Genomic DNA, 12,370 nt, shown 5'->3' with positions numbered 1-12,370 from the left:
CACTCTTGGTCAAATCCCAATTTTGCATTCCTGTTCCATGGCCTCTGTAAGTAGGGAAGGATTTTTATGAGGCTTAGCTAGCACTCTTTTAAGTTTATTTTTAATTTACAGTCAGGGAAGCATTTACTTGAAACTTATATACAACAGTCATTAAATTACCAAACACAGAGAATGCATAATAACATTATCATATATATATGATGTGTGTATATATATATATATATATATATAATAGTTACCACTGTTTCAAGCATTCAACTGGCTTTCTACACAGATATCAAGAAAATAAAAATACAAGGCTGAAATTTGCACTCATAATCCACTATTATTTCTTCAAGCATTTATGTTTCATTTTCAGAAAACAAAACTCTGGGATATCAACCTAATGATGTAAATGGGAGCTCTATACATTTTCTAGAGACAACTTTCTAAAGGCAGGCACTCAATTGCACATGCAAATTGGGCGCATGTGATTCCTAAAAAGTTACTGCATATTCACATACAAAGCAAATAAAAAGATTCGCAGCCATTTGACTGCAATCAATCTACCATACACATGATGACATAGTGTACATCAACATTCATATATCTGTGTTAGAATATGCAGATTAGGTGCACGCACCTTAGAAATTTGCAGTGGAAAACCTAATCTTTAGCATTTACTTGTCAATCTCAACTTTATTTTTAGAATTACTTGAAAATAAATAAGGAAAACCAGCAAGATTTTCTAAAAGAAACACTTAGCAACACAGTACAGGATTGGCTTTTGTCTGTCAGTGAGCCAGTTGCGAGAAACACACGGTGGTTCTGTGAGGTACAATAAAGCACTGAACACAAAACAGCAGGAAAAGTAATTTGCAAGCTTGTATACATACCCAAAACATCTGGAAAGGGAGAGCATTAATGAAGCAAAGAATGGAAAAAGCCAAGACAATCAGGTTCTTGTACAAAGCATACAGCATGAGGTAAGGTTATAACAAGTGTAACATACACAGAAACAACAAGAAAAAGGTTTGGGTCCTTTTGACAAAGAAATGCAGCAAAAGCAGAGAGCTGGTTCAGCAGTTTCTGCAAATGGCATGTGCACATATAGAAATCTAATTAAGCCAATTGGGACTGATTTTTCAGGTGAATGAGATTTAACCATGTTCTGTACCTTCTTGGAGAGAAAAGTCTTTTCAAAATTACAGATTTCTTCTAGGCTTTTAAATAAATGAATCAATTGTACTTTCCTTAAATTTAGTTCTAGCATTTCACCTATTAAACACATAACAGTATTGACAAGCAAACATGTCTCTTTATAAACAAAACAAGCTTTCATATAGGAGAGAAATAAGACTGTATTGTCCTCCTAAATCTTTACGAGCCAGATACTATTTTTATAAAATTCTTGGATACATTAATTTTACACTAGAATACTCAGTGAATGATAAATATTCAGTGGTAGCATTGGCTTCCAACGAGTGAAATCCCAAGTCTATTTTTAACTGATTCCTTTACAGAAGCAAACTTTCAGTCGATAGGTGTGTGTAGCATTAAGCCCATTGAGACTTCCCTATAAGCCTGTAAACCAATTCCTCATGCCAATTCCTACTCCTGATTATCACATTTTTTGTCTATGCCTCCTTGAAATTAATTCTGGCTTACCTATTAAATCAGTTCCAAATAACGGCACTCACTGAACTTTTTACTGTGCTATGCACAATTATGAACAATATGCACAATACTGCAAACCTACATTGGGTGATAAGGTAAGAGTTGTTCTCAAAAAGAGGTTCATTTATTTCCCAGAAAAAAATATTTTGTATTAATATATCAAACACATTACCTTTGTACTATATTAACCTGATAGAACAAGGGCCACTTCTTAAAATAATACTTACATAAAAATCAACAATATATTTTCAAAAGTCTAAGAAATAGCCTTCTCGGCTGCAGTTACAACTGCTGCTCACAAATGTGAGCGTAACTGAGGCATAAATCAGTCACTTGACTGTCTAGCTGCATGAGGTACCACTACACAAACGTGGGTGAGTAAAGGAATAGCTTCCCATTGAACCTGCAAAGGGAGAGGCATTTGGATTAACATACAGCGGTTCTGGGGAGCTATATATGCTATAATAAAAAGCTGTTTTTAAATGCTACCACATGTGGAAATAAACAGACGGGTTTCAGTCCACACGCCACTGACTGTTCAAGGAGGAGAGAGACAGACAGCAACTCATCTCCCCCATGTCCCACAGCTGTGCAGCCAGAAGACTCACTCAGAGCAAAACAAAACAAAACTAACCCTGTTTTTCACTAACAAGATCAAATATTATTGAAATAAATACCATTTTTAAATATCTGGATCAGAACTAAGTCGTTGTAGATAGTCTGGACCAAAAAAAAAAAAAAAAGGCACAAATTGAGTGTTTGCTGAAATTATCTTTTTTTTTTTTTTTTTTTTGGCAGCGATCTGGAGAAAAGACCTTAATATTCTTATTTCATACATGGGAAAATGTAGGTAGAGAAAGAACTTGGTTCCCAGGACCCCTCAGAAGACCTGCAGCAGATACTAGAAAAGAATTAAGGTAACCTGAGTCCCGAGTCAATGATTTATCTATGACTGAAACTTGTATTAGAAGAGAGTATTATTTGGCTGCAAAGCTAATACTAATGAATCAGGAAATGCCAAGATAGCTCTCTTAAATCAAACTTTTTGTGGTCTGTATTATAAGACAGCATGCTCAGGAACATATAATAAAGTTGTTTCTGTAGGGCTGCTGTCTCAATCAGTGCACAACTTCATACATTGTCAACTGATAAGCAGCTATTGAATCGCTTCCTCTTCATTGTCAAATACATGTTTCGCATCTCATTTAGAGCACATTGTTCTAATCTTTCTCTGAAAACAGAATGAATAAATTATTTGTGGGCTATTTTATGGAACTTGCTGTAGTGGAATTTCATTGATGCAATAAAATGAATTTTCACTTTGAAACATCACAGTTAGCTGAGAAGCTGAAGTTATTTATATTTTCCAGATAGAAAACTGAATCACAAAGAATAATCACAAGTTATCACTAATTTGGGGGGGGTTCGACTTCAGAAATGTACTGCCTGATCCTTCAGAGTAATTACCATAGGAAAAATTACATTCAAACTAGAAAAATGGAAACCATCCTACAGGAAATCCTGATTTCTGGGGAATGGAGCATAAGCTTGAACCTTATTTTAGAAGTCAGTACTAAGACTCAGGACATTCCTGATGCTGCTCTGTACTGTCAGTACATATCAGTACTGGTCTGAGAGAAGGGAAAAATTCTTTGAGCTAGGCTGGAAATGAAAAGAATAGCTCCACAGTTAAATGTCTGCAAAGAAGAGAGCTTAAAATAAGAGGACTTCTGGGAATTGAGGAGCCATAAGGCTGGCATTTCTCAAGGTACTCAACAGTAGCTCCAGTAATCCATAAAGTACTGCCTGGTTTCTGTCTGCATTTTCCAAATCAGTGCATTACCATGCAACATGCTGATTTTGATGACATACATTATTGTCTGACAGGTTCAAAGCCTGAATCTCAGTTTTCGCCACAATACTCAGTACTTCTACAAATCATGCTTGAGGCATGCAGAAAACACTGGGAAGAAAATAGCCATTTTTATAAAGCCTGTCAAGAACTAGTCCAATACTATACAGGAATTCTCTGTCAGAGGCAGCAAAATCCACTATTGCATTGGGCTCTTCAGTTAATTTGGTAAAAAGAGTCTCCCTTTCCATGCCTCAGCACTGCACCTCACCTCTGACGCAGTGAGCCAGGACTGGTGGCGGCAGGGTGGGAGGCAGCGCGGAGGGGCCCGGCAGGAAGGGGAGCAAGGGGATGTTCCTTCCCTCTGTGCCTCCATCCTCCACTGACACCGACCCTGGCTCCAGGCACCAGCAGTCACCACGCTGCAGGCATGGTGTGCTCTGCACTACCTTGGTGAGCTTTACAAGGTGCCATCTCTGGCACGGAGCCCTCAATGGTGCCAAAAGGATACTTGTTGGTCCTGGGTGAGGTGTGCAGGCTGCTGGGATTCAGAAGAGAGCCTCATGGCACATCATGCTGCAGTGCTGTAGCTTACAGGCTATCGGGTCGTAGGCAGCAGACCCCCCCTCTCCCACTGGGGCTATCCCTTTTTTTCAACAGAGAATCAACATCTGCTGAACCAACAGATAGACCAGTGCTCAATAAGCTTAAGACTGAAATTCAGATCCCTGTTCTGAACCAGATAAAGCAGAAGCTTGATTCTGCATGTCCTACATCCCAAAGGTGTGTTTTAATTACTGCGATATGAACTCCTTGGAGGGCAGAAGATGGGTAATGAAGGAATTTCCTCCTTATGATCAGGAATTCAGTCTTGGATCCAAGAAATCTTTCCTGTTAAAACTGATTGATTTACTGCCACAAAAATTTTTGGTCAAATCACTATTTCCTGTCCTGCTCCCCCCAGACTTAAATTGAAAATGCCCTGTTGTGCTTTTAGAGAACTTAATTTGCCTTCCTGAAGTTTCTTGCCTCATGCATTGTACAAGTTTCATAGCAAGCAAAACAGCAATTCACTGAGCAATTCCAATTCCCCACCATTAGTTTGTACATTTTTCAAAAAAACTGAGGCAGAGGACTGGTGGAAAAGTAGTCTGCAAACATAACCAAAGACTGAATCACAGCAAACATAACCTAAAAGGTACTAAGAAGCTGCACAGTTAACCTTCTTACTATTACTTCCTAACCTTTATTTTGCACAGCTTGAGTTCGTAAACCTAATAATATTCTTTTAATAGCATTTTTTGTTGACTTATAGCAAATTCATCACAGAAACAGAAAATAAAAATTCCACTATATGGTGTGATATTGCCACTCACCTCTGCTACTTGAGCCAACTAAGTACTCACAGCAGTGGTATGTTGTCATCTTCTTTGTGAGCCACTGCTAGAAGAGGCCACTTACCAGCAGGCTACAATGATATTTTCCGATTCTGACTCTACTTCTACCTTGAGGTACATTGCAGGAAAGCAAGGGAACAGGCTGTAACACTCCTTGTATTTTCTTTCTTTTGACCTCGCACAAGGGTTTTCCCATCGCCTTACAAAAGCAGTTCCCTTTTCTGACTCCAGGTTGTTTTATCCTATCTGTTTTCCTCCCAACCCACTGCTACCACACCGTTTCCGTCCCTGACTTCCTTCCTGGCTGGTTTTTGTCCTCCCATGGTTTACCCCATGTCTGGAGCACAGACTGTGAAGGTACTTCACCAGTGGGTTCAACTGTCCCAGCTCCTACTCCGTAATTCCAACCTTTTCCATAATGGATTTTCACTACTTGCCTTTCTCCCTTAGCCCAGCTACCTGCTCCTCCAGCTGAACATCTTTAAAATAAACAACTTTTTACTCCATACTCCATGCTGCACAGCAAAGTAGGGATTGAAAGCTGAAAGATGAGCACCTGCCCGCCTTAGTTCTGTTTGGCTGCCCCAATCCAATCTGCTGGGGACAGGTTCTGCTCAGCATCATTGTTGGACCCTGCCCAGGGAGAGCTGAGTCTTTAAGCAATTCAGATGCAAAGCTTGGAATGTGTTAACGGCAGCTTCTAATAATTTGGTCAAGTTTTCTCATTATTTTCATAAAAAATGCCCAGAAACATGTAACTGAAATACCGTTCAATTCACTACCAAATTTCAAAACCCTGCTAGATTTTTAGAAGTATGTGAGCATTACAGCTTCTACAAATCCACAGTTTTGAGAATATTTTAACATAGATAAAATTAATTTTTGCCCTAACTTCAATTAAAATGACCTAGTAGCTCTAACTAATATTTCTCAAGATAATTCAAAATGATTTTATAATTCAGTTAATATTTAGAACAATTATAAGCAACTGAAAACCTGATATGTAGCAGGAAATCTTAGGTAATAATAATAGGCCTGTTACAAAAAAATACATATCTATCCATATATTTACATATATGCAGATTCACTGTCATCTTTTGGATGTCTCCAACTGAGGTTCTGTCAGAGCTTCCATTTTAAATACCTCTATCAAAAAAATACCTTGACCCAAAGAAAAGATGTTGATGTTCTTAAGGGTAAGGTTACCATGAGATAAAGGTGTACACGACTGGGCTGCATTTATTTTTTATAGACTCTTTTTTCCTGTATAAATTTTTGTGATAGCTGTTTTACGTATATGAAAATATTTTACCATGAGGAATAGATGATATGCTTTTTACTGCTGCATATATTCGTGCAGTATTGCACAAAACTGCACATGCTTTGATGTTCAGGTTGGGAAATTAATCACCATGGTTCTGTTTGTTCCACGAGTGGGTGACCTCCATCTTTATTACCAATTTTCAGTTCTATTCAAAAGAAGTGACGCCTTATCTTTTCATTAGATTATTAAACAGACTTTGGCGACAAGACTGAAATTCACATAGAAGAATATTCTTGCGTGTAAAGATATTCATTATGTTGTTACAGTACATTGCATTTCGATATTTGAAAACATTTAAATTAAGACATACTTGGAAGCTATCAGACTACTTGCAAGTAAAGATTCACAGCCTCCACATAGCTGAAAGCAAGAGTTCTAAGAAACAAATTTTCAAGAAAGGAAAGTCAAACTTTTTAAGGCAGAGAAGCTCATTCTAAGAAGGGCAGCTATATTAGGCAAATGTTAAATACTCAGTCAAAACACAGCTGTGCGCAGAAATTTTGTTGTAAAACTGATAAAGAACCCAGTTAGTAGGATGAATGAGACACTCTTCCTGTTCCACAAGTTTTACAAGATTTCAAGATACAATGCTGTGTTCAGGAGAAACCAAGCTCTCTCAAAGGCTACTAAGAGAAATCTGCAGCCTTGTAAAGACAGAGACCTGGCTGGAGCATTCACCTGCGATCTAGGACATTTGAGTTTAAGTTCCTTCTTTCTTGTATTTGAGCAGGGACTTGAACTTGGGTGTCTCGTATCTCAGCTGAGTGCCCTAACACGAGTATGTAGACTCCTGGCAACATTCTGTGGTGGGTTGACCTTGGCTGGATGCCAAGTGCCCACCAAAGCTCCTCTGTCACTCCGTGCCTCCTCAACTGGACAGGGGAGAGAAAATATAATGAAAAGCTCGTGGGTCGAGATAAGGGCAGGGATAGATCATTCATCCATTACTGTCACAGGCAAAACAGCCATGACTTGGGGAAATGAGCTTAATTTATTACCAATCAAATCAGAGTAGGGTATGAGAAATAAAACTAAATCTTAAAACACCTTCCCCCCTACCCCTCCCTTCTTCCTGGGCTTAACTTTACTCCTAATTTTCTCTACCTCCCCTGCCAGTGGTGCAAGGGGACAGGGAATGGGGGTTGCGGTCAGTTCATCACACGTTGTTTCTGACACTCCTTCCTCCTCAGGGGGAAGACTCCTCACACTCTTCCCCTGCTCCAGCGTGGGGTCCCTCCCATGGCAGACAGTCCTCCATGAACTTCTCCAACGCGAGTCCTTCCCACAGGGCTGCAGTTCTTCATGAATTGCTCCAGCGTTTGTCCCTTCCATGGGGTGCAGTCCTTCAGGAACAGACTGCTCCAGTGTGGATCCCCCACAGGGTCACAGGTCCTGCCAGCAAACCTGTTCCAGTGTGGGCTCCTCTCTCCATGGGTCCATGGGTGCCAGGAGCCTGATCCAGCGCGGGCTTCCCATGGGGTCACAGCCTCCTTCGGGCATCCACCGGCTCCGGTGTGGGGTCCTCCAGGGGCTGCAGGTGGATCTCTGCTCCTCTGTTAACCTCCATGGGCTGCAAGGGACAGCCTGCCTCACCACGGTCTTCACCAGGGGCTTCAGGGGAATCTCTGCTCTGGCACCTGGAGCGCCTCCTCCCCCTCCTTCACTGACATTGGCGTCCGCAAAGTTGCTCCTTTCACATATTCTCACTCCTCTTTCCGGCTGCAATTGTGCAGGGTTTTTTTTTTCTCCCTTCTTAACTATGTTATCCCAGAGGCACTACCACCATCGCTGATGGGCTCGGCCTTGGCCAGCGGCAGGTCCGTCTTGGAGCCGGTTTGCATTGGCTCTATTGGACACAGGGGAAGCTTCGAGCAGCTTCTCACAGAAGCCACACCTGTAGCCCCCCTGCTACCAAAACCTTGCCACGGAAACCAAATACAGATTCATCTCGGCTACCTCCAGGTATCCCTACACAGGGAATGAGCCAGCTGTGGCAGCGGAGTCTCAGATATAATACATCTTGTGCTAGAGGAAAGGCTGAGCTCAGTCCACATGAGCTGAGACTCCAAAGCGACCGCCTTTTCCTCTTTACTCTAAGGACACCTTGGGATGACAAGCTTCAGTGTAGCCACCTGTACTGTAGATGGTGACATTTAGCTACATCTTCCCAGGTAAGCTTGTTTTCCTTTCTGACTAATAAATGTTTAATTACTTATACAACTGGACAAGCTTCAGTCCAAAAAGACAGATGTAAGATGACAGATATGTAAGTTATGAACCTAGCTATACAGTTTTTTAAAAAGTCTCCCCTTTCCATCGTCTAATATCAGTAGCTATCACTACTAGTAATCTTATCAAAGATAATGCATAATATCAATAATATCCATATAATTTCAGGTATTCTGAAACCATCACTTCTATTTAACCAGAAGAACATCTCTTCAGATTGTATTTACCTTACGGATGGCTACTTCTCCCCACTGAGACAAACAGCAAAACATGAAAACTGAACATAAGCAGGATAAACCAAAATCAGTACTATATGAAGTTTATCTGGTAGTGTTTTTAAAATTATTTCCAGTGCCAGGATTTCTGAATTATGGGTATCATGATTTTCTCACAGCAGAGAGAAGGCTATTTTTAGCTTACAGATATGAATTGAGAGTAGTATACTTTACAGCCAATTTGTAGATAGCATCATTATAGGTACTTACCTAAGCTTGATCTTGTGTTGGATCGCTCTATTATCGCGTGCTTACTGGGGTTGTTTAATACTGAGCGTTTGGCAAGCGAGATGTCTGCTGTGACTCGTGTAATTGATATACTGCAACAATAAAATAAAGTAAAATAGAACAGAATGTTATTTATCTTGCAGGGATGTGGGGAGAAAAAGAGACTCGTTTAACACTAGAAGATGGCTAAGACTACAGGAAACCAAGTTCTCCTCAGCAGCACAGTATGCTTTGCACAATGTGAACAGAGAAGAAACTTTAACTAATACTGTTACAAGAACTGCTGATAAGACATCCCCCTTTCTGCACAGTACTGAAATGCAGTATGACCACTGACTGCAAAGCTACAGGTGTCTGGTGAGAGGGGAGGCGGGGGGATGTCAGAGACGTGCTGCAAAAGATGGAACTTCCCTAGGGGCTCCAGGCCTGATGTGGTTAGACTTTGTACCAGTATCCCCAGTATGAATAGGCTGGTTTCTCCTTTCCCTACTTTTGATTAATTTGTTGAAAGGTACTGAACAACAACCTGGCCTACTTTAACCATATGTATAAGACATATAGGGATATGCAGAGTTAAAGGTAAGGCTTAGCAGGGAAACTAGTACAGCCATATAGCTCTTATTTTTATTGTTCAGTTTACTCGCACTGTTTTTTAACAGAGTGCGAGAGTTACCTATAATTTTCCAGAAAGATCCAGCAATATGCTGGTCACCCAAAAATGGAGACTGCAACACAGAGAAGCAAGCAAATGAAAACTCTGGGCTGAGCATCTGGCAGGCTGAGTTTTGTGTTTATGAGAAAAGATAAGCCAAGAAAGAAGTGGTTACTTCCAGTTGTTTGCACTGACCTGCTACATAACCTTCTGCATATTCTTCTTCCTAGGAAAACAGTTAACTCTGTTTGTTTTGCTTTACAGGGTCAAAATGCACCCTTTGGATAAATTCCCTTTCAAACTTTCTGGTCTAAGGAGGTTTAGGGGTCACATTTTTCCAGTGCTGAGCTAAATCAGACTGATGATATTCCCTTGTTCTTCCTTGCGTGATTTTACTTGCAATTTAAAAGGAGGAAATGGATTTGCTAAGAACAGGGAGGGCTCCTCTCTAGCAAGCACAGTCAGATGCTCTTCATCTGAAATGTAACCAAATAGGTCATTTCCCAATGAGCTCAACATGTGTATATATTTATCTAAAACCCTACAAAATATAACAAAGCCAGAAGTTAATACAGAAAACCAGAATTATTTGCACAATACTGATTAGTAACATCATTTTGGAAATTTAGGCATGATTTAACTTAAGCTAAAAACATAACCAAAGATTGTGATTTCTGGCACAGCTCCTCACAGATAATGCCATTAGTCTTAAAATGAAATCCAACATGTAAGTTGGGGTACTCAGTAGTTATCTTTATTTGCTAATGGATGAACACTACAAACTTTTACAGCTCTTCCCCCCCCCCCCCTTTTCTTTCCTGGCAGTCTTCCTTCCTACATGCAATAGAAAATAATTTTTCCCTTTTTCAAATGCAATTATGGTATACTGAATAAAGCTAGATTTATCAGTCTAAAAATGCTATTTTTCATTTTAAGATCTTTTAACATCTTTTTGAGGTCATTTTAATGTCTTTTGAGATATGTAACACCAGGAAGAACAAGACTTCTCTTGAAACAAAGGGTATGTATGTTCATGTAGTGAAACAATTGCAATTAGAGTGGAGACAGCATGACAGTAGAGTGGCAGTGAAAGCAGTAGCATGAATCTAAGAACCTCCTGTACAAATTTGTCGAGGACCTTGAGTACCGATTCAGAATGCTACTGAAGTTTGGGATGCTTCAAATCTGCTACTATAGGTATCAATTGTATTGAGAGTATTTGTGGATTCTCTCTGCCATAATTCGATCTACAACTGAAAATTTTATGTGCTCTAAAATACTTTAACACATAAAGATGCAACAACTTTTTTCTGTTTGCAACATTCACTATTTTGTTAACTTCCAATTCTGAAGGTACATATCCAATATTTGACAATCCTGACTAATATAAAGAAGGACTACTAAGTGGTTAGGTCTCAACATCATCATTCTGACTGAGAAAATCCAACAGCTTAAAAAACAACGTCCAGTATTTGAAAGAGCTGAAGCTATTGACAGAAAACCTTAAGCTCCCTCTTGAAAGTTTGACAGCACCAGGACAGATAGAATAGCGTTACTGCTCTGCCCACTTCCAAACTAAATAGAACATTCATTGAAGTTACAGATATAATAACAAGACCTTCTCATTTTTTCAATTTTTCCCCCTAAATGTCAACCCACTAGCACGTATTAATCTGGGGCCTGATCCAGTAGCAGTATAGACACATGTGGAGAATCCACCTGATGTCTATGATCCATGAGTCCGTGATGTTTGAATTACAGAACATGCCACTGCTTTTAGAGACAGATTATCATTTGATATTTGTATTACAGTAATGCCTGGAGGCTCAAATACAAATCAGATTGGACTTTGCCGAGTACGCTGTGGGGGACAGGCTGTAACAGCACTCAGATCAAAACCCAGCAAAGTGCAGCCTGTCTGCTACCAAGGGTGACCATATTTCAGCAGGATGGGGGACTGACAGCCCCCCAGCAGTCCTTTTGAGACTTCCCATTATAGAGTCCAGCACTACCGTCAAACCTAGCTCCCAGCTTGAGGGATCAAGAGTTTAACAATCATATACATTAGATAGTCTGAATCTTGTATCACTCTTTCCAAGTTAGATGCCAATGTAAGAAACAAGAGCTGAGGTGGAATGGTGGCCCTCATCAGCTTGTATAGAACCCAGGGAGCATTGATGAGATAACACTTAAAAAATACTTAAACAAAAGATTTTTTTAATAGTACACATTTATTAAATCTGTAGATAAATATCTAGCAATCTGGAGTATGAATGTCAGTCATACAATGTCACAAGAAGACATCCTTTTTTCCACTCTCAACAAATATACACTCCTGAATACTTTCCACTGCAATACAGCCTCGGTGTGCTCTGCTAAAGAAGCACTATAGTCCACTGAACAAGGAATTAGCTGCCATTCCTAATTTTCTACACATATTTTGCCAAGAATGTCATTATTTCTTAAAAACCTGGTAGTACCTAAACAGGACCTGGACTCAAGTAGATTTGCATTGCAAAGTACTTACCGCCCTTCGAATCTATGTTTTAAAAAATCAAATAATGCTTTTTGCATCATATCGGTTACCTAGAAGCACACAAACAACAAATTAATAATCACATAGGAAACTCATAAAACCTGATGCTAATAATAATATGTAATAAAGTTGACAGTTTAATCTTATAGCTGAACAATATGATTGGAATGTAAGTAATTTATTCTTAATCTGAATTCTGATATGAAATAAATTACATGTAA

General features: G+C 39.6%; 1 protein-coding gene across 9 annotated transcripts in view; it reads right to left on the bottom strand.

Annotated features, from left to right (window-relative positions):
* The window catches only part of CACNB2 (calcium voltage-gated channel auxiliary subunit beta 2), a 259,039-nt gene that overhangs the window by 15,858 nt on the left and 230,811 nt on the right, over positions 1–12,370 (bottom strand). For all 9 annotated transcript variants that reach the window (XM_087776158.1, XM_087776163.1, XM_087776174.1 and 6 more), the window contains 2 exons: positions 12,141–12,199; positions 8,944–9,053 (listed from right to left, as the gene is read on the bottom strand). In XM_087776158.1, the coding sequence (XP_087632284.1) occupies positions 8,944–9,053; positions 12,141–12,199 (169 nt within the window). The remainder of the gene's footprint in view (positions 1–8,943; positions 9,054–12,140; positions 12,200–12,370) is intronic.

This window comes from Nipponia nippon, unplaced genomic scaffold, assembly GCF_047370975.1.
Source record: "Nipponia nippon isolate SJK-2023a ecotype South Korea unplaced genomic scaffold, ASM4737097v1 scaffold_1, whole genome shotgun sequence".
Lineage (NCBI taxonomy): Eukaryota > Metazoa > Chordata > Aves > Pelecaniformes > Threskiornithidae > Nipponia > Nipponia nippon.
Note: the sequence above shows the minus strand (reverse complement) of the source record. Positions and strands in the feature narration are given on the sequence as shown.